The following is a 23,426-nucleotide window of genomic DNA, read 5'->3' as shown; positions in this document are numbered from 1 at the left end:
TTTCATGGTTAAACAGTACATGCTACATGTTAAAATGATAGTTAGCTAGCTACTTCGATAAACTCAGCTAGTTTAAAGGTGGCAGTGACCTAAAATACATACATATAATTTAACTTGCCACAAAAAAAATGAAGTGGAGACTCCTTGGATGCTCTATTAGTGCAATTAATGCCACAGCAAGTCATTTTGTCCAACAATTGCACAAAAAATATCCAAAACAGAATTCACAAGCACAGAGACTCAAAATCCCGGAGCAGTTTCCAGGAGAGACCGAGGCTGTACTGAGGCCTTTCCACGGAGCTAGCTCTGTGGTCACGTGGGTCTGATGCTCATTACTTATACAGAATTTTAGGCTTTTAATACACTTAAACAGAAGAGTGAGAAAAAAATTCACCCCCCTCAGAGTTGTCCTGAGTGTAAACTAGATAATTTAGACAAAAAACATGTTCTGGTACCAGGCTGTAAACATGTTTATTTCTGCTGTGAAATTGGTATTTTTAACATGGGAGTCAATGAGGATTTGCTCGCTTTTGACACCAGCCCCTAGTGGATGAGGGTGGAACTGCAATTTCTGGTGCTTCCGGGTTGGGACCAATTTTAGAGCCGCATTGTGGGGGCTTGTTTCCAGGCGAGGCGCACTGCGCAGCTCAACTCAAACACGGCCAATGTTTGCCGTTTTATTTTGTAATGTATTCCGTGCATTTCCCGTCCTGACAGAGGAGCCTCCACCGGAAGCAGCCTGACAGTGGAGGTCTGCAGCCAGGTGCTTTTGGAGAGAGGAACAAAAAACATTACGACAAATATTTTGTCTACAGACCTCCAACTATTTCCAAGTGGTGCTCGCTGCAGAACCACAAAGGCGGAGCTGCACCAGAAGGTGGAGCTGCACCAGAGTCAGACCCGCCCATTCCAGAATCAGCCCCGCCCATTCTATAAGAGTCAGTCCAATTCCTTCCAGTTGTCAGGCTTTATAGCATTCTGGAACCAAAGAGGGTGTTATGGCTAAAAAATGCAAGATTGAGGACGGAGTTGAGAAGTGAATTGAACAGTTTTTGTAAAGGTTCCATATAATTAAAAATCTAACTTTTGGAACTTTTAATCATGTTATATTGTCATTTCCTCATAAGAAACACGCCAAAGCCATTTTTGGCCTCATTCATGCATTTTCTTCCCATCTCAGCTTCAATTTGGTCTCCTCCCCCGAAGCGGGTCTGGTTTTGGTTCTCAAATCTGGATATTCTGTGAATTTTCTGACAAATTATTTCTGAAATGACTTCTACTGAGACACCGCCAATAAACCATACATCCCATCTCCAAAGACACACTAAATAGCATAATAAAATGTAACGCCATCTAGTTTTTATCAGATATGGTGGTGTAGTGGTGATGGTGTCAGGTTGACATGAAGTTTTGCACAGGTTCGCCTCCCAGCAGTGGAAATATCCTATAATCTCTTTTCCTCATTTCTAGCTACACTTGCCAGTACTATGTTTACAACAATTTATTGGTATGCCGTTTAACATATAATGACTAATGTGTTTTTTTTAATTTATTCATTCGTTTATTTAGCCAGTGTGAGTCCATCTGTGAGCAGAGTTTCAACTAAAATGCTGTTTAGGAACGACCAAATTCAAAGAACTTGTAGAGACATAAATATTTTGCTGAAAATGAACATTACAACTAAAATATGAACAAATTCAATGTTTCAGCTGGCTAAATAGATTGTTGCCGACCCCACCGAGAATCGAACCAGCATCAGCTGAGGGGAAAGCAAAACTTAACTCTGACGATCTTGCCACTGGACTAACAGAACCCACATGGTGGTGGTACATGCTGTTGTACAGGAGTTTTATTAGAGCGGCTGTGGGCAGATATTCGCTAAGAGAAACTTTTTTATTTCGGGATATATTCAGACTTTGTCATGTAGCAAGTTCTATTTATCTTGTTTAATTGGAGCATAGAACATAGAATTAACGACTGTAAACTAGTAACAGCCGTAATTCATGTGGGTCAGGTCAGTTTGCGATAAAGTTGAAAACAAAAACGGAAGTCAGTGGGCTAGGCTGAGTTTGCGTGAATGGGCGGGGCTGACTCTGGTGCAGCTCCACCTTATGGTGCAGCTCCGCCTTTGTAGTTCTGCAGCGAGCACCCTCTCACTATTTCCGGGATTCCAATCACAGATAAGAAATGTAATAATTCTGTTATTAGAAAAGCAATTTATCCTGTCTCAACCCCGATATGTAAACACCAATGGACTTTGATGAATACAAAACTCTGGAACAGGGTCTTTCTGCTACCTCACCAATATGTCATTGTGAATAAGATAAAAGAAGTTTTATTCAAAATTGTTCATAGATATTACCAGTCAAAAGCAAACATCTGTATTTTTTTTCCAAATGTTTCTGACATCTGTACTTTTTGTGGTTGTAAGGGAGAAACTATTGAACATGTTTTTGTTGATTGCTTTCATGTAACTTTGTTTTGGTTCCATTTACAAAGATACATTTCCAGAAAGTTACAAAAATATGTTTCTTTAAGCAAATATGAAATACTTCTCATTGTTACTAACCCTCATTTATCATCCAATGAAAAATACATAATTAACTTAGTCATTATTTTAGCAAAATATTATTTACATAAAATGATTTTTCAGAAAAGTATCCCCTCCTTCTATAATTTCAGAATTACAGACCTTATGAAATATTGGAACAGCATTGAAAAATAAAAAAAAGAACAATAAACTAACAAAGACCATCAACTTATTTCATCATTTCAACTTAGACACAGCAGACCCCTAAGTGTTATGTTTCTAAGTTATATATGTTTTCTTCAATCTTTTGTTTATTTCTTGTTTTTTGTTTAATAGTTTCCTAATGTTGCATTTATGTTATTGCAATTGTAAAAAACTGTAAAATGTGATCCATGGATACATTGAATGTATTTTCTGAATGTATTGACAACAAGTTAATAAAACCTGTTTAAAAAAAATAAAAATAAAATATTTTGTCTAAAAAACCACCAGCGGAAGTTGTGTATGAGAGCCAGGTGTGATTTACTCTGCTCCAGCAGGTGGCGGTAGTGCACCTTTACGCTGGTCATCGACCACCGGAAAAAGCAGAAACCGGAAGCTGCTAGCAGAGCTAGCTTGTTGTTGTTGTGGTGTGTGAGGAGAACATTTGAGGCTCTGCAGTAAAAACGTCTTCACTTCAGTCTCTGGGAGAGTTGATCAGCTAAAGCGACTAACTGCTGCTGCTGCAGAAATCTTCTCACCAGGCTGTGGAAACTTTCTTCTCCTCCTCAACAACTTGGCGGAGTTCTTTCCAGAACCAGAGAAGATATTCTGCGGTCTTCGTGACAATCGGAGCTCCAGAATCAGGTTGTGGGTGAGAAAAGCTTTTCTCTAGACTTCCTGCCCTCTGGATCTGCTGCTGTTCCTTTGGCCAGAACCAAAGCGTTGGATCTTTAATCTCCTGCGTTGTTCTGAAGCAGCATCTTAATCAGCTCTCCTGCTTTGTTTCTATTGCAGCTGTTAGCTAAACACGGCTAAAGAAAACCTGCTACCACTTCAGGATCATCCATCAGCTGGGACGGATTCATCGTGTGTTCACCACCTGGACCTGGACAGCATGGACACAGGTACTGGTGGATGAATGAATATATTGTCAGTCTATTGTAACCCTGGCGTCAGATTAAGTTACCACTTATTCAAAAAATAATAATAAACAGGCCAGACTCTAGGTCCAACAGGATTACCTTACAAATTACCAGTGAGTGGGAAATGGAATAGCTGGATCCAAAGAATGAGCAAAAAAACACAGTTGCACCAGATTTGTAATTTTATATAGATATATGAAAATAGAACAAAAAATACTGCAGCTGCAATAGACATATAATTAAACAATTAGGCCTTTCCCCCTATATCAGTAAACCTAGTCAGGCTGAGCTCAAAGTCAGTCTTCTATTTGGTCGTAGTCTAGTCAAAAAGAAAGTCTCCTCGGTCTTGTAAAACTCAGGTTCAGTGGTCTGAGTGGTTACCACTGGAATGTTGGCTCAGTATAGAAGAATGATGTTCTCCTGATCGGGATACAGTTCAGTTCGGGCACAGGCTCGCCATCTCCATCCGGAGAGAATCCAGGACTCCAATCCACTTCAGTCCCGTACCGAGCATAAAAACCTAGCCTGCACAACAATAATGCAATTATTGTTTACAGCTAAATAAAATTCTCATCTCTTATTCTCACAGCTATAGCTTTTACAATCTTTTCTTTCTTCATCCTTCAAATTACCATAGTAAGAATTTACATGCATGTACATTTCTTTTCTCAAAATACATTTTGGCAATACATGAAACATGTTTTTAACTCGCTTAACTAATAGTTTGAATCTTTTAGTAGAAGGAAGAAAGTAGCTGAGGGGGGTCAGAAATGTTGCCAGATTAGTCGCTAGGCGCTATTTTGAGAAAAAAAAGTCGTTAAGGGGGTCTGAAAAGTCGTTAGAAATGGCGACAAAGTCGCTAAGTTGGCAACACTGCAAGCTGCAAAAACGCACATGCTCATTGCTCGCTCCCGCGGTGCGCACAAACACAATTCAATTTTATTTATAAAGCGCCAAATTACGACAAGAGTCATCTCAAGGCACTTCACATAATAAACATTCCAATTCAGGTCAGTTCATTAAGCCAGTCAGAAAAAATGTGTCCTATATAAGGAACCCAGCAAATTGCAACCTTTACAGCAATCCTCATACTAAGCAAGCATATAGCGACAGTGGAGAGGAAAACTCCCTTTTAACAGGAAGAAACCTCCAGAGAATCCCGGCTCAGTATAAGCAGCCATCCACCATGACTCACTGGGGATCGAGAAGACAGAGCACACACACACACGCACGCGCGCGCACACACACACACGTGTATATATGGTTTATGAAGCCACTATGACTTTTTGGTCGTTTATGAGGACACACCTTTCCCTGCATCTGGTGAACACGAAAAAGTATGTCAAAAATTTTGATTTTACCCATAGAAGAAAAGTCTCACTTCAAAATTAGGAAAAACATATCAGAACATACATACATTTCACATATGAATTTCCACAGGCTTATGAGGACTTGACAACCTGGTGGTTTATGGAGACAATTAGGGTTTATGAGGTCTGATTACAAAAATATACAATTCTGACTGTTTCATGGTTTAAGGGGACATTTAAACATTATGAGACCAGTATACACATTTATTTATAACATTCAAAATATCAAGGAATCAAAGAGGAAATAGGGTTTTTTGGGGGGAGTCAAGGCCTCAGATGTATTTTTTCTTTTGGCCAGCTCATTATTCCTGACAGATATCTGATTACTAGCAGGGCGTAGCTGTTTATTTCCCAAATCTTGTTCTTGCCCTTGAGCTGATTTCTTAGTACTTGCCTTATTTGTTTTAAGTATTTGGTTGTGGCTTATTTCCTTGCAGCCTCATCGAGGTTGCCATTTGCTTACTGGACACCAAGGAATTTGTAGCTGTCCTCAAGGTCTGATTTTGTTCCTTCAGGGAGTGTGACCCCCTCCTGTATCTATTATCTTCTCTTCCTTTGTCAACATTCGACCACACTTCTCAAGTCCAGATGACATTCCAATATCAGTGCTGTAGATCCTGGTGGTGTGGATTAGTGAGTCAATGTCTCGCTCGCTCTTGATATACAGTTTTATGTCATCTATGTAGAGGAGGTGGCTAATTGTGGTTCCATTTTTGAGTGAGTATGTCAGATTTATTCATGGCACAATAACTTTATTTAAAGGATAGGATTGGGTAGGATAGCTTGTTGATGGCTTGTTGTGTATAAAAAGCAGCTAGGGGCTCACAGAGTGTACAAACCTTGTCAAGTTAACACTCAACACAGCTACAAGGACTAAACAAGAAAGTCATATTGACATATTATGACCTTTTTTGTAGAAGTTATTAAAGAGATGAATGCATGCAAGTGGCCCTAAAGCAAAATTAAGACTTTAATTACCAACAATTTGCAAACATTTCTTTGAGAGACTGTAACATCTGTTGTGTTTAATTTGGTGAAAATCAGTGTGTATGATGAAATTACAGCCAATTGTAAGGCCACGGCTTGCCATCCGATTTTGCCGTGCCACCACAACCCCATTCTCTCTTGAAATATCTCATTACTGAATGCTACATTACACCAGCATGTCTTCTGTCACTGGGCAGTGTCTCATGTTGATTCTATACAAAGGGTCAAAGTTGGACCTTTTAGAATAAAACAATAAACTTCCTGTTGTCAGGGGTAGTGGCTTTGGTGATGGCAGGAAATGACACCGTCATTGTTTTGAGAATTGAGATGACACACACTAAGTTGGATATAGCTCTGATCATTTCTCTGCAAGTTAATAAACCAAGGACTTTAATGTAAAAAAATCAATATTTGAGACTAAGCCCAAACTACACCATTAGTCCTTTTGAAAACTATTTAGACAACTTTTGATTCCCAATGACTTATCAATTTTTGGTCATAGGCCTAAAGCCCTAGGACAAGTTAGTTAAAATATAATATGTGTTAAAATGACAAAATGGCATCATCTGACCAAAATGACTAACTTCCTGTTGGTCTTGAAACATGGTTTCAGGAGACTTTTTTGTAAGTCTCAAGACACATCATGAATGTATCAAATATCATAATCCTCAGTCATAGCATGACATAGAGCTGACTGTTGTGATGGTCCTAGGGAGCACTATATTAAAACTAAGCCATGCCTATGGAAAATTTGTATAATTATCTGTTTGGGGTTGGATTAGAGTAAATCACATTACATTTTGCACAGATGAGATGTGAACTGAGGAAATTAGAGGCAAACGTAATTCCATGGTGTGATGCCTAAATTCGCCATACTCCTTAAGCCCCACCCTCTTTTGAAACCTGCCAGACACTACATATGTGTACCAAATTTCATAATCCTCAGTAAAAGCATGGCATGAGGCTGATAGTTTTAATCGCCCTAGGGGCCTGTTATTTTAAATAAATAGGTCACACCCACTGATGTGGCAAGGGGTCAATATCTTAGGCTTAGCCATGCCTACACAGTTATACTTTTGAGAATGTTTTTCACAACTTTTGATCCCCAGTGGCTTATGAGTGAAATTTGTCATTTTGAAGTCAATAGGTCAAAAACTCTACGATAAGTTAGCTCTAATTAAGCATGTGCAAAAAAGAAAAGAAGAAATAGTCATGTGACTAAAATGGCTGACTTCCTGTCGGATTTGGAAAGTGGCTCCATATACTTTTTTGTAGGTTCTGAGACACTACATAAGTGTACCAGCTTTCATAATCCTCAGTGAAAGCATGACATGGGGCTTACTGTTTCAATGGTCCTAGGGGGCGCTATTTGAAAAAAATTGACCACGCCCACCGGATGTTTGCATCCATATCTGTTTGAGGTCAGATTAGTCACACTCATGCAAAATTTCCTGCAGATAAGTTGAGGAATGAGGAAATGAGAGGCAAACGTATTGCTACGGCGTTACTCCTGATTTCGCCATACCGCCACAGCCCCTCCCTTTTTCAACACCTGCCAGTACTGGATGCTAAGTGAGCCCAACATGTCAACTGTTATTTGGCAGTGATTCATATTGGTTAGATCAAAAGGGTACAATTGGGAGCTTTCAGAGTAAACAATACCTTTTCTGTAGTGAGGGGGCGGAGCCTTGATTACGTCATCATCTGATTATTGATTGTTCTTTAGGAGTGGATGACAAATGACCACAAACATTTTTGTGACTCTGTGTCCTACGATGATGAAATTATGGCAATTTATATTTTTTAGCGAGAAGTCAGTATTAGGCCAGGAGAAGTCCTGCTGCTGAGGTGCTAAGTTGTATCGGTTGTATCAGCCCTGCTATGCAGTTTTCTACCAGCAGGGGGCTCTGATATTATATACATCACAACAGATATGGTTTACAAAACCAATTTTTAAATTGGCTATAAAACACAAAAGGAAGGTTAAGTTGCAGAAATAACTAAATAAGATGATAATGGCTGTTACAACGTTTGTAATAATATATTAACAATGCTTACTTTTTATAGTTTTTCAAAGATTACAACACTTTAAAAGTCACGGTTTACGAGCCCATCAAAAATGGTCTCATAAACCTATTGGTTTCATAATGCTGGTGTGTAACCTGACAAATAGGTCTCACAAACCATAAACACACACACACACACACACAGCAATGTGTCTACGGTTACATTGTGATTGCTTAGTAAATATTCTATTTGGCGAGAGATAAACTTTATTGTATTTATCCTAGTGGATCTATGATTAAAGGTGTTCCCTGGCCAGGCAAGAGACGTAGTCCCTCCCTGGGTCTCCCTTTAGGTATCCTACCGGTTGGACGTGCCTGGAAAACCTCACCAGGGAGGCGTCCAGAAGGCATTTTAATAAGATACCTGTCAAGATGGCGCCGTCCACGGCCTGCCGTCTGCTCTCCCGATTGTTGTTTTTGCTTTTTATTTTCCTGTGTTGCTCTTTGGTGGATAGTAGCTCAAATTTTTTGCTATGATCGCCTCACCCTTCTTGAACTTCGGCATAAACTTGGATTTGCCTATCACCGCTGTTTGGATCTAAGACGGTCCTTCGCCCCTCTGTTTACGGCGGTCCCGCAGACGTGGCAAACGCGGGGGTTCCAAAGTGCGGCTCAGAGCCTCCTCCGGCCGTTCGTGCATGGGATGTAAACCTCACCTGTCACCAGAGTTGATACATGGAGATCATCGGACCTTCCGCATTCCATCGCTCTGTCGAAGATTCTCTGGGGAATCCGGTCGCCGGAATGCCTCAACCACCAACCCGTGGATGCACCGGGGTGTCAACCAAGCTAACCTTTGCTATCCTACGGTGGCCCAAGCGGCCCAGTCACCCCGGTCAGCTGATTCGGGTCTTCCACCGATCTTCAGGGTAGCTGTCCTAAACGCCCGGTCAATTGGGAATAAAACCCTCATTTTAAGGTATTATTTTTTCCAGCATGAGGTGACATTATTCTGCATGAACGAGACCTGGGTTCTTCCTGGTGAGTCAGCTGCTCTGTCAGAGCTCTGTTCTTCAGACTGTCAGGTTCTGAACGAGCCCTGGCTCACTGGTCGTGGTGGTGGATTACTAACATGTTCAGATCCTCTTTCCATCCTAAAAAAACGTACTATACCAGTGACTCCAGCCAGCTTTGAGTTTATGGCTTTTGAGGTGGACTTTAGTCCTCCACTGCTGTTTATTCTCTGCTATCGCCCACCTAAGTACAATTCAAACTTTTTATCGGAATTTTCTGATCTTTTAACAGACTTTCATCCAAAATATGACCGTGGGATTATTCTTGGTGATTTTAATATACATGTTTGCTGCCCTGACAGATCTCTTGTTGGTGACTTTTTAGACATTTTAGATTGTTTTGGTCTCCAGCAATAGGTCCAGTCACCCACCCATTCAGGATCGCACATTTTAGACTTGGTTTTGTCATTTGGGATCTGTATCTCTGAACTGATTGTTGACTTTGCATGTATCTCTGATCATTCTCCTATTATTTTTAATATCTGTGGCTTGACACCTCCATCCAAAAGGCAACATAATCAACACCTTACAAGAATAATTTCCCCTTTCACCACCAATCTATTAGCATCTAGCCTAGCTGCGACTCTATCCACTTCCCAACCTGATTCCACCTGTGTAGGAGTTGAGGAGCTGCTGACCTCTTTTAACTCTACCTGCTCAACTGTTTTAAATGCAGTCGCTCCTCTAAAATCCAGACATAAAAAAACTGTGGCAGGCCCTTGGCTCAATGAGGAGACTCGTGCCCTAAGACGCCAATGTAGGGTCTGCGAACGCCGGTGGCGGAAGGACAAGCTGCAAATCTACCAATTATTCAAGAATTCTTTGACCCACTATCAGAAAGCTGTCCGCACAGCTAGAAACAGATATTTTGCAAATATAATCACTAGGCATAAAAACGACCAGAAGAAACTGTACAGTGTCCTCACCTCTGTACTATCCCTTAGAGAATCCCCCAACTCTTCTCCCTCTACAGGGGCTCTTTGCAATGAGTTTCAAAACTTTTTCCTGCATAAAATCCAGGATGTTAGATCCGGTTTCTCTTACTCAGGCTGGGTTACCTGTGTGGAACCTCACTGTCCACCCTCATTCTCTTGCTTTGCTCATGTGACTCTCTCTTCCCTGGTTGATCTAATCTTGGCTTTGAAGCCCTCAGGCTCTCCAGAGGACAGCCTTCCTCCAAGACTGCTGCGCAATGTCCTTCCAGCGGTGGCCCCTGCTGTTTTGGATATTGTCAATTCCAGCTTCTCCTCTGGTGTGTTTCCAGCTGCTTTTAAAAATGCAGTTGTTCAGCCACTATTGAAGAAACCAGGCCTTGACCAGTCTGACTGTGCCAATTATCGCCCAATCTCAAAACTTCCATTCATCTCAAAAGTAGTTGAGAAACTGGCTCTCACGCAGCTTACTTCTCACCTAGATGACAGTGGGCTTCTTGACCCATTCCAGTCAGGTTTTAGACGTAATTACAGCACAGAATCTGCACACATTAGGGTACTCAATGACATCTTGATTCTGACTGACTCTGGCTCCCATGTGCAGTTACTCTTACTCGACCTGACCGCAGCATTCGACACTGTAGACCTCACCATCCTACTTCACAGACTTGAATTTTGGGTGGGTGTGACCGGTACTGCCCTCGAATGGTTTAAGTCGTACCTTAATGGTCGGTGTTTTAGTGTTCTTGTTGGAGACTGCTCTTCTCCCAATGTCCCACTTCCATGGGGTGTACCACAGGGCTCCATCCTGGGTCCTCTCCTCTTTTCAATTTACATATGTTGTGATTTGAAGTTGTATATTTATATACTGTAATTAGATAATTTAATTACCTGATTTGGTATATTTATACAAACTAAGTAATCAATCAGAAGAGGCTGTTTTTATCATCAGGGAGTTTACTTAAACACTTTGTATTGACTGAGAGACAAGAAAGATAGAAAGTTGGGATCGTTTAAGAATCTTTAATTTCTATAATTATAAAATCTTACAATCTACCAGGACTATCTCAATGATGGATGCATGTGGATGTAGATGGTTCGGTTTGGTGTGTGTGTGTGTGTGTGTGTTTTGTTCAGAATCTCTAGGCTGAGTAGCGGATCTGGTTTGTTATGACTAGGCTACCACAAGGCTTCAGAAGCTGATGACATGAGCCGCCATTTGCCGTATTTACGTACCCAGTAAGAGCCTCCCGTGTTAGATCAGGAATTGCCAGGTCTCGGACCTTCAGCGATACTGGAGCTGGTTGAAACAGCGGTCACAGCAAACAACGCCCGTCTGAAGGGTCGACTCAGGTACATCGGCAGGCGTCAACAAGTTTACTCTTATTTTGAAGGACCGTCGTCTCGTTGACTGAGGTGAACGACGGAAAATCTCAAGCTTGACAGATTTCAGCTCAAAGTAGGAAGTCCAGCTGGCCAGTCTGAACTTCTTAATGATGACGATGGAAATCCTTAGGAACTCGGATGTCCGGGAGCTGAGTTTAATACGTAACTGCTGAAAGTCGGACGTAACGTGGAACTGACCTAAAATGGCGTTGCCTTCTTTTTATATCTCCCAGTTGTTTGAGAATCTTACTAAACCGGATTGGACTACTTTCATAAACAAACCAGATTCTGCCCTACCACAGGCGAAAGTTCCGATTGGTTGAAAACAATGTGTCATGCGTTTCCATGGTAATGCATATCAATGTGTCTGGGCAGCCCTGTTTATTCATTTAAACACATAACTCATGACATCTTTATTTCACAGATCATTCACCTGATTATTAATGATCAACAAATGCTTTGATTAGCTTATCACAAATGAAGTACTTTAATTAACCCATGAAAAGCGTTCTTCTTCTGTTCTTCTGTCTCTTCTCCTAGAATGTAAACATACTGAACCAAGCGTCCGACCTTGGCGGTGTTACTGTGTGAAGGGGCAGCTGTTAAGGGCAGACCATCATACTTCCTAACGCTACACATCCCCCCTTTTCAAGGTCAATGTGGTCCTGCAAGAGACCACTTGGTCATTGAACAAACCCAAGTTATGAAGAATCTTCACAACCGATAGGACGCGATCCCACTGGAACAGCCAACTGTGGTGAGGTACGAACCCCACGCCGAAGAACAGTCTCGCACACTCCTCAGGAAGAAAACAAGTCAGCAGGTTATTAACTATTCCTCAGGGAAGCCACAATTGAAGCAACAGCAGCTTTATATCCTCACGGGCAAAACGGCAAAGCAGGAGCAAATCTAGTGTATATCCACGAGCAGGCAATAATTCCAAAAAGCAAATTGATCTTTGTATCCACCGGTAGGGTAATATTCCAAATAAAAATTGAACTTCATATTCACTGGCAGGGTAATATTCGAAATAAAAATTGAACTTTGCAACAGTACTTATCGTAATCCACAAAAAGGGAAGAGTAGTAGACAGTAATCCCAACGAATGTGATGTCCCAGCAGCCATGCCGGAACCACGATCGTCCAAGGCCAACGAGCCGGAGCACCACCCAGGAGTAGTCGATGCAGATGACGAGTCACGGATCCACCTCCAGGAAGCAGGATCCTCACGAGCTCAGCAGAGGAGAGAGAGCACAGTGCAGGCACTTCAATGTAGACACGACAAAATGGCATTTCATGTCATCAAAGAAATAAAAAAAAAACTAATTCTATGAGTACCTGTTGTCCTATGTGTAAGTTTTATGTGAATTACCCATTAAGTGAAGTAAAGGATGCAACCCTCTCTGTGTAAGATACAAAAAGGATGATGCGAAAAGCAGAAAATGAAAGAACCCTAACTGGTATCAGTGAATCCTCACTGGAAATACATGCTGTCAGGATAGGGGCAAAATTGGTTATGGCCCGTAAGGTAAATCAACTTGATAATCATAACAATCACTTTTAAATCAACTTCAAAGATACTGTAAAAAAAAACAGAAATTTAAATCAGTACTAAAATGTAAATCAGTAGTTAGTAAACCCTTCATGTGAATGCACCCATAAGGAATTGTGATTAGTAAAGAGAAAAAAAACAAAAATTTGGACAACAGTACTATGTGACCTAACCCACTTACTGTTACCTGGCCGTTTACCTGACTCCAGGAGCCCACAGCACGTCCATCTCAACACACCCTAAGTCTGCGCGTGACGTATAACATGAAAGACAACCATGCACACTCACAAACAAACAAAAGTGTGTAACCGGAGATAGACGACTGTGGAACCACCGAGCCTGATAACCGGGATCCTCCATTCTCTACGTCCCTGATGTTGGAGGAGGAGGAGGCGGAGGAGGAGAGGAACTCACCGGCTCCGGCGCAGACGCCTGGGCAGCCGGTCTATCGCGACGCAGTTCCAAGGTCCGAATCAGGCGTCCGCTAACATCAGCGATCGACGTCTCCAGAATTTCCAATTCGGCGTAGAACCGACGGTATTGGAAAAGGAACATAGCCCAAATCGAGCAGATGTTTATGCTAATAATGAATATCATCACCGAGTCAGAGGAGGACCAGGAGTAAGACACTGGTTGATACCGAAGATCGGGATCCGACTTCAACTCACGCAGCACCCTGTTCACCACACCCACTTGAACCACGGTCGGACCGCCGAACGTCACCCGATCCACCGTCCTTCTAGAGAGAGCAAAAGAGATGTTATCATAGAAAGGAGAGGACTCCACTACAGACCTATGCTCACCAGGATCCAAGTGATATAGAGAGACCTCACCAACGTGGACCGTAGCACCACGGGGAACCGTTACCCATAAGGTCTCAGATGGTAGCACCACCTTTGTAGACACAGAACCCTCAAAGCATCTAAGCTAAAGATCTACCTTCAAATCAACCAACAGCACTCATTTTCTATAATGTCAGAATGCCTCTCCCAGGTCAGATCCTGGCTTTCTCAAAACTGCCTACGGTTATATGACAGCAAATCAGATGCCAAACTTTTTAGCCCCACTAACATGAATGGTGCTTTAGATGTCTCAACTCTCCCACTCAATCTCAAATCATGTGCCACTAGCCTAGGTGTGAAACTGGACTCTGACCTTTCAATGTCTTCACAAGTCAACGCTACTGTCAAGTCCTGCTTTTTCCAACTCCGCCGCATCACTCATCTTAAGTTAATCCTCAAACGCCCGGATCTTGAGTCAGTCATTCATACTTTTATTACTTCACGTCTGGATTACGCAAATTCTGTCCTTATTGGGATTGATGCTTCAGCCTTAAGGAAACTGCAGAAGGTTCAAAATGCCGCGGCCAGATTTTTAACCAACACCGACAGACGCATGCACATCACACCCATCCTCGCAGATTTACACTGGCTCCCAGTCAAATTTAGGATTAACTTCAAGGTCCTGTTATATGTTTACAAGGCTTTGTACTGCCCATCCCCATCCTATCTGATGGACCTGCTGACCCCATATGTTCAAACCCGTGCCCTTTGGCCAGCAGATTATCTGCTGCTTGTTGTTCCAAAGGTTCGGTACAAATCACGGGGGGAGCGTGCCTTCTCTTATGCAGCCCCAGAACTCTGGAAATCTCTGCCCCTCCATGTGCGTCTGGCTCCCTCTGTTAGCAGTTTCAAGTTGGCCATGAAAACGCACTTCTTTAGCATAGCCTTCCCTCCGTGACACTTTTCATGACAATCTAGCACCAGATTTGAGTTTTTAATTCCATTTTTATGATTTAGTTGCTCACTTTTGGCACCTCGCACCATCTGGTATTTTATTTCGTTTTATTTGTGCCATTTCAAATGTTTTTATTATTCGTCGCATTATTTTATTTTTATAGTGCTGTTAACTGTCCTCCTATTTGATTGTTTTTAGTAGAAATTTTTATCTCCGACTATTTATGCTTTGGTCTTATGTATTTTGCCTGTTCTTATTGTGTTTCTTGGTCAAGCATTTGGTTTTTTATGTACAGCACTTTGGTTAGCTGCCATGCTATTTTGAAATGGTGCTTTATAAATAAATATGGTATGGTATGGTATGGTATGGTATTAAAGGGATAAATTAGCAGTAGCACATCCAACGTCAAGGAAAGCAAATATTTATTATCAGGAGAGGGAGAAAGTTTGTGGTTAGCAGCAGTATGCTAGACGATGGCCCCCTCCATGAGGCCACCACAGCTCAGCAGAACATCATTGTAGCTTCTTCTGGGGAGAAAAACACTTAGAGAGAAAATAAAGTTAACAGCTGAAATAGCAGGAAATAATACAGTTAAAGAGCAGACTGTAGAAGAAAGTAGTAGAGTGTGGAAAGTGGTCAGTGTATCCTCCAGCAGTCTAAGCCTATAGCAGCATAACTACAGAGATAACCTTGGATTATCTATCCTATTTAGATGTAGGCATGTTGGAGGCAGAGCATGGGAGAGCCGTCTTTACCGACTGTACACTCCACCTCCCTCTACTCCCCCACTTGTCCAGATCTAGGCTAACATCAGATTTTAACCATAGGCCCTATCAAATAAAAATGTTTTAAGCCTAGTCTTAAAAGTAGACAAGGTGTCTGCCTCACGGACTAAAGCTGGGAGCTGGTTCCACAGGAGAGGAGCCTGATAACTAAAAGATCTGCTCCCCATCCTAATTTTAGATATTCTGGGCAAGGGCGTAGGAACCGGGGGGGGGGGGGGGGGGGGATGATAGGACATGTCCCCTCCAATATTGGACAAACGCACATTTGTCCCCCCCAATAACATGGAGAAGAAAAAAATGATTTTGAAATATTTGACTTGCGAGCTTTTATTTTGAAAGACACCGCAGACTTCTCACTGACACAGCCCCTCCCCTCAGGCAGTAAGGCTGGCTGAGTAAAGCGGGATAAGAGCCGGGATGACAGCAGCTCTGCGAGTTCTTCTCATGGGCAAAAAAGAAAGAAAGGAAATGCGAGTTGGTAATAATTTAGTCCAAGAGGATAATTGTATTTCTGGTCAAACGTTAGACTGGCTGACTAACGTAAACATCATGCTAGGCAGCATTAAACATTAAACAACACTGCTAGTCAACAAAAAATGGTGAACTTGACACGATTCGACAGTAACAGACAAAAACCATTTGACACGAAATAAATAAAAAAGTAGAATCTCCACATAAAAATGGAATTTGTAAGTGTGATTGTTGCTTGTTTGTGACATTCTCATCACATTTTGTTTTTTATACCTTATTGATGTTACTCTTTTCATATAAGAGACCAGAGGAAGTTCAGCAGGAAAATGATGAAGAAGGTGAGACAGGGAGCACCAGACCTGCTGAGGGTGAGACAGGGAGCACCAGACCTGCTGAGGGTGAGACAGGGAGCACCAGACCTGCTGAGGGTGAGACAGGCAGAGCCAGACCTGCTGAGGGTGAGACAGGGAGCACCAGACCCCCTGAGGGTGAGACAGGGAGCACCAGACCTGCTGAGGGTGAGACAGGGAGCACCAGACCAGCTGAGGGTGAGACAGGGAGAGCCAGACCTGCTGAGGGTGAGACAGGGAGCACCAGACCTGCTGAGCTGCAGGCAGGTGCTACAATGAAGAGTGAGGTTTTAGGTGGTTGATGATGAGAGGAAGATTCGATAACAAGTGAACACGACTAAATAATACTGTAACAACCATGATTTTAACGTTGCACTAGGAAAACGACCGGTTCGGCTGGCTCCGGTGAAGTGGAGACGGTCATACTGGGAAGTTTCGGTAATGGAAACACACCAGTTAGTGCCTGGCTGGTTTATAAAAGACACCCGTTCCTCCTTTTGGTGTGAGGATGCCAGCTGGTCCTGTTCCCCTGCAGATAGCTCATCAGTACTTAATACAAGTTGTTTATTGTGTATCTACGTTGGTGTTAGTTTGGGATGTTCTGATCATACCAGCAACACCTGTGTGAACCCTGTGTGCAGCACTTGGGGTTCTTCCCCTTTTCCTTCATGCTGTGCAGGACAGCAGCAACAATGTAAAACAACATGTCCGCCTAACTTTAACTCCGTCTGCGAGAGTGATGTAAGCTTTGAGTCCTGCAGTGAAAAGCTCCAGCTCCTGGGGAAGCTGATCACAGCTGGTTTAATACGACGTAAAGAACAAAGTCTGGGTGGAGTGAGGTGAGTTTCCAGGGATGGCTGCAGAGATAAACACCTCCCAGTCAGACGCAGCTACGCTCACCAACACCCGTCTGTATGAGCGTCAGAAGGCTCGGCTAATAACCGGACCATGAGGAAGTTCATGATGCTGGAAGAGCAGCCTTTCTCTGTGGTGGAAGAAGAACCAAGTTTATTCATACAGCACGTGTCCCAGACCGAGGTCACGAAAGGAATCACAATAAAACGCTGAAAAATAATACAATGAGTAGAAAACAACAGGCTCCGCCCACTGCTCAGTCACTAAGTAACCCACTACTACTAATAATAATAATAAATCTCCCAAAATGCTAACTAGTAAGATTCCTTTGCTTTGTAGTGCTCTAGCCTGCTGAGAGCTTCAAAGTGAAAGGTTGTTACTGACAGCAGCTACATCTAAGTGTTTATTCATTTTCCTTTTGACTGAATAGTTGCTGATTTGATCTTGGAGACGTTTCTCCTCACATCAGCTTCAGATCTAAAGCTTGGGTTGTGAGTAGGAGGCTTAGAAGTTCTGGTCAGAAACAAACACGCTGATTGTGATGGAAGTTTTTATTGTTCCTAAAGTAGAAATTTGTTTTTATCTAAATGAAGTTCATGTTCTTGTTCCTTTTCCCCCACATCATGTAGCCAGTATCACTCATGGTGTAAATATAAAGGTATGGTGGTCTGTAACATCATGTGTCTGTGTTTCCTACAGATGTTCCACAGCTGGTGCTGGTTAAAGAAGAAGCTCCTGAAGAACAGAGTGCTGGTGTGGACCAGCAGGACCCAGAACACCTCCACATAAAGGAGGAACAGGAGGAGCTCTGGACCAGTCTGGAGGGAGAGCATCTCTGTTTGAAGGAGGAGACTGAAGCTGTCGGGTCTCCTGTTACTGCTGTTTCTATAAAGAGTGAGGATGATGAAGAGAAACCTCTGGTCTCACAGCTTCATCAGCAGCAAATAGAAGACAGAGATGTTCCAACCAGCAGCTCAGCTGACCAGATGGCAGCAGAAACTGGTGGAGGAGCAGGAACTAGCAGGAACCCAGATCTGAACCCTCATGGACAAACATCTGGTTCTTCAGAGACTGAAGTTAGTGGAGATGATGATGATGATGATGATGTGAATCTGGACTCTGAGCTGTCAGACTCTGGGTCTGAAACTGGAGATGAAGATGATGACTGGAATGAGAGCAGGTCTTCTGAGTCAGATGGTAAGTCTGTCAACAAGTTCTTCACAAGTGGTCTCTCCAGAGACACGTGAGGGAGACGAGTCATCCAGCAGTCAGGTCTTCAGGCTGTTTGGTTCATAAGAAATGTGTTAGAGTGAAGCAACATGTAGACTCGTGCAGGAAAGTCCAGAAGAAACCTAAATCATTTAGTCCTGATGACTGGAGAAAGGTTTACTACAAATGTAAACAAACAAATCACATGAGAGTCAACACATAGCAGCTGCTGTTCCAGAGTATGGGCCAGCCTCATCCCACCCATACTCTGCTTCTGGTGTGTGTGTGTGTGTGTGTGTGTGTGTGTGTGTGTGTGTGTGTGTTTTTAGACATAGAATGATACATTCAGTTAATAATAAACATAACATAATCCCTCCTGTTTATCCGAATAGGATAACCAAACAAAAATAAAACAAGAACAAATAAAGTAATCAAAACCTTCAAAACCTCTCGATTCACTGCGCTTCTCTCTCCAGCTCCTCTCAGTCTGGCTTTTCAACTGTTTGTGCAGACCTCTTAATCAGCTGATGTGCACCAGCTGCCCTGTGGGGAGCAGCAGCAGGCCAAAGGGTTCCAGATAATGGCTCCCTCTGGTGGGGGAGTTTAGCTGGATCATGGGGTTCACCTCACAGCATGAACAGAGGGAGATAAACTCATCAGCCCAAATACAGGGGGCTGTAACATGAGTGTGAATTAGTCTCATAAAAATGTTGTAAAATATCTGATGATCCATAATCATTTTTGTCAGGCATATTTTTTCGTTTCTCTGAGCAGAGACTGTCTAAACGTCATGGTAGAAAATAGTTTGCATTTTGCAAAAAATCATGTTGATGAGTTGATTTGAATTATTCCAACAAGAAGTATGTAAATGCCAGAGCAGGTCACTACAAACCCCACAGACGGGAGGGGGGCATTGTAGTTGTCACCTTTTTCCACACCCCGAGTTTGCAGGTATGTTACCACCAGCGTAATTAGCAGTCTTACTGCATTTACGCTTATCCTTAGCCAGCAGTTTCAGGTAGGATTTAATGTCGCCCGCTCTGGCCCCAGGTAAACATTTGACTATGGTTGCTGGAGTCTCTGCTATGTTTCTGACTATGGAGCTGCCAATTACCAGAGTTGGGTTGTCAATGGGCGCGTCACTGAGTGACCCCAGCAGGGTCTAAAAAAATCCGGTCCCAATCAATTTTTATCCGTCAATGTTTTAAGCTATTGTCAGACCATTTAGATAATAACAAATTTAAGAAGTTTTTCAATCAGCTTTTAGAGCAAAGCATAGTACGGAAACTGCGCTTGTGAGAGTGTTCAATGATATTTACCAATATACTGATGTGGGTGACAGTCGTTTTATTACCCTTTGATCTGACCGCTGCTTTTGATACTCTTGATCATGTTATACTTCTCAATAGGGCTGCAACAACGAATCGATAAATTCGATGAAAATCGATTACTAAAAGCGTTGGCAACGAATTGCGTCATCGATTCGTTGTGCCGCACAACTCTTCCAAAAGCGCCCCCCCCCCCCCCCTTCCCGCCCGCTGTTGCGCGCAGACAGATCAGCGCAAGGGAGAGCCAGCAGGTGTTTGGAAGAGGAACATGGCAGAAGCAGCGAGAGTCAAAAAAGTAAAAACTTTTTAAGTTTGGAAGCATTTTCAGTTAAATCAGGCGAAGACATTCGTTACCTGCAACGTTTAGGTCAGACGTAGCATGGCACAGGATGATGCAGCGTCTTACACGCAAGCATGTCGGGATAATCAGCGAGGAAGGAGAGAACTCTGTGTCCGGGTAAATTAAAAACTTTTCAAAAGTGATTCATCCAAGTCCCGGATTATTACACAGGCTAGGCATGCCCTAAGCTCGTAAAAAAAGAGTCTAAAGTCGTGAGCGCGACGCTTATTAGATGGGGGGGGGGGGGGGGGGGGGGGACTCGCGCTGCTGCGAACCGGTTCCGCCCAAGGCCGGATTAACTGGGCATTTGCCCAGGGCCCACGAACTCTAAAGGGCCCAGGGCACGAGCAAAATACTGTATCTATAATTTCCCGCTTTATGAGGACTATGGTGACCGTACGTTCCGTTTTCCCCGGACGTGTCCACTTTTCACTCTCTGTGTGGGCGTCCGGACTGCGGGTTCTTGTATTGATGAAAATGTCCGGCTTTTCATCCAGGAGCAGGGATCGAATTATGGGGGAGCTGTATATCCTCTACACATCCAGGGGAACCGGAAAAAAGTTTTCTATATTATATCATTTTTGGACTCTTTTGAGCAGAGAGCGGCACAGCGCATTGCTGCGCAGCGATCCAGGCTGCTGCTTCCGGCGCACGGTCCATTCTCAAAGTGGCGCAACCAAAAAACTATAATTAGCACACGATCGTTCATGTCTGCACATGTTCTCTATTTTCTGTCTTATTTGTGCCTGAAGCGTGCTACTGCGGAGCTCATCACCTGTGCTGTGGTGATGTCACCTCACACAGCATCGAAAACGCGCTCTGCGCTTTGTGGTCAGGAGATCCCTTTGATCTGCTCAGAAGTAACTGATGAGGTGAAAAGGTAAGAATCCAGGCAGCAGTTTTTCTGGAGTATTAAGAGGAGATGCAGGAAGATGAGAGACAGACAGGACAGGAAAATATAGTTAAATAAAAACAAGAAAACAAAACAAAGTGTTGAAAAGTAAAATGTAGATAGATTTATCTCCACTACACGTTTTTACCTATAAAACAATAAGTTACACACATGTAATATTTATAAATTTGATACTATTCAGATCACCTTCAACACTCAGTCACACACCCAGGGCCGTTTCAAGACATTTTGGGGGCCAAGGCAAAATGCCCCCCCCACCCCACCCCACCCCATAACTGGGCTCCCCAGAAGCCTCTGTGTAATTCATACCCTCTCCAGTAGTGTTAGTTATACAGTGTTTATAAAAGCCCCTCAGACATTACTGACACGTTCTAATATTATCAGATGAAAAACTAAATTATCAGACATGCCGTCTCATCTGCTGCTTTTCTAAACTTGCAAAAAGTAACAAAACCATTTGAAAGCCACTATTTGTGGATTCTCTGAAAGTTTCCATGGAGTGTGTGACAACTTATTTTTTCAGTCATTTTTGGAAATAGTGATCAATTTTGATTAATTCACAGCCGATGTTTAATTACATTTAAAAATTAGTTGTTTGACATCCCCAGTTATAATAAATGTCTACAGATGAGATCAAACAAAACAGATGAGGATTGCCCTTAAGCTGTTTAACTTGGACCAAGCATTTTAGGTCACAGATAGATGTAGCTTAGGGTCTCTGTCTATACACCTTATAAGACAATTTAGGTGATGGCATGTTGTTTTTCTGCTATTGAACTGTTTTCTAATAATGTTGTGTTAAATAAAGTGAAGGAAGGAGAGAAATAACATTTCCCTAGCAGTTTTTAAAAATTTCCCCATGTAATCCGATTAATCGATTAATCGTGTCGAGACCCCATCCGATTAATCGATTATCCAAATAATCATTTGTTGCAGCTCTACTTCTCAATCGACTGGAGAATTTTTTTGGTCTCTGGTTCATCGCTCTTCTGGATGAGTTCCTACCTGGCTGACAGGTATATGACTGTTAAGATTGGTAGCTTCAGCTCAATTGATGCTCCCCTGAAATATGGGGTCCCACAGGGCTCTGTACTTAGTCCTCTGCTTTTCAATTTATATTTGCTCCCTCTTGGGGCCATCTTTTGGAAATATGAGCTTGATTTCCATCTTTATGCTGATGACTGTCAGGTCTATGCTCCTGTTAAAGCTAAGGATTTAGCTCTGAGTTGTCTTCGTGAGGTTAATAATTGTGGATGGGTTGTAATTTTCTCCGGATTAATTAGTCTAAGATGGAAATGATTATGTTTGCACCAAGTGGTGCTCCTGTAGTTACTCAGTCTCATATGATGCAAAGGATGTTGTGTCTAATTTGGGTGTTAAGAATGATTCTCAACTTAAATTTGATGTTCAAGTCAATAATGTGGTTCAAGTATATTTTTTTCACCTAAAGAATCTTTATGTCCTTTTTGATGAGGAATTGTTTTGAGAAGCTTATTCATGCATTTAATGCATTTTGTTTAGACTACAGCAATAGTCTTTACTTGAGTGTTGATTAGGGCTGCACAATATATCGAAAAATTATCGTCATCGGGATAACAGGACGTGGGATAGGCCCATCGCAAAGCACGTCAAAAACGGCGATAAATGCTTGGTTCAACATTTCCATCCGTGTCATACATCAACTTTTTGTAAACCAGCTCTTTTTTTTACGCGGAAGTATTATTTGACCAATCAAATGTAGCCCTTCTGAGATGCGGCCAATCAGATGGGTCCGTTCACGTAATACGCCCGCCCCCTACATAGACCTTTAGGATGGAAAGCAACACCCGAACTGAGTTAGCAGCGCCGTTCCCTTGTTCGTCATGCTGGCTCAGATTAACGAACGCACTTTGTGCTGAGGTTTCTGGAATCAGCGCTGCTTTCAAACGTGAACGTGAGTCCGCTCGGTGTCGTTAAGCAGCTGATAATAACCGGGCTGACTCAGACACGTGCCGATGAACCAACCCACCTACCTCCATGTCGCTAGTGTTCCACCGGGTGGTGATGTTAGCCCCAGGCTCCGGTTAGCTTCCAGCTAAAAGGCTACAGCACTCTCCTCCCAGTCCCACCCTGCTAAAGAGGGCCTGGAAAAGTTCTCCCACACATCAAAGTGATTTTTCCTTTATGAGCTTTTATAACCTTGTTAATCAGGATAGTTGATTTGCTGCTGCACATAAACTGTCAGTCAGAAGCTCTGCTAGCCGGTTATCTTAAGAGGAGCTAGTTCAATTTGTTAGCTTGTTACCAGAATCATAGTTGCAGTTTCATCATCTGAGCTGCTTTTTAAGATCTAGGTAAACTTGTTCAATTTGGGGTTAAAAGCAAACGTTTTCACATATTTTCCATGTAGTTTTTTTGCCAGTTCCTCTTCTGAAAGGTAGACAATTGTTTTTCTCTTTCCCTCAGAAAATCTTAATATTCTCCTAGTTTGGCCCAGCA

General features: G+C 42.5%; 1 protein-coding gene and 1 pseudogene across 2 annotated transcripts in view; both read left to right on the top strand.

Annotated features, from left to right (window-relative positions):
- Positions 1-23,426, top strand: part of LOC129162424 (uncharacterized) — a 297,886-nt pseudogene that overhangs the window by 68,149 nt on the left and 206,311 nt on the right.
- Positions 3,109-23,426, top strand: part of LOC107373201 (zinc finger protein 271-like) — a 31,754-nt gene continuing 11,436 nt past the window's right edge. The window contains exons 1-4 of one of the 2 annotated variants that reach the window (XM_070548425.1): positions 3,109-3,383; positions 3,527-3,636; positions 11,949-12,170; positions 17,858-18,355. In XM_070548425.1, coding sequence (XP_070404526.1) covers positions 18,145-18,355 — 211 coding nt within the window. In that variant the 5' untranslated portion in view covers positions 3,109-3,383; positions 3,527-3,636; positions 11,949-12,170; positions 17,858-18,144. The remainder of the gene's footprint in view (positions 3,384-3,526; positions 3,637-11,948; positions 12,171-17,857; positions 18,356-23,426) is intronic. The other variant, XM_070548424.1, reaches the window with a different exon arrangement.

The sequence above is a fragment of the Nothobranchius furzeri genome, chromosome 2 (genome assembly GCF_043380555.1).
Source record: "Nothobranchius furzeri strain GRZ-AD chromosome 2, NfurGRZ-RIMD1, whole genome shotgun sequence".
NCBI lineage: Eukaryota > Metazoa > Chordata > Actinopteri > Cyprinodontiformes > Nothobranchiidae > Nothobranchius > Nothobranchius furzeri.
The sequence above is the reverse complement of the archived record's forward strand: the minus strand, read 5'-3'. Positions and strand labels throughout refer to the sequence as shown.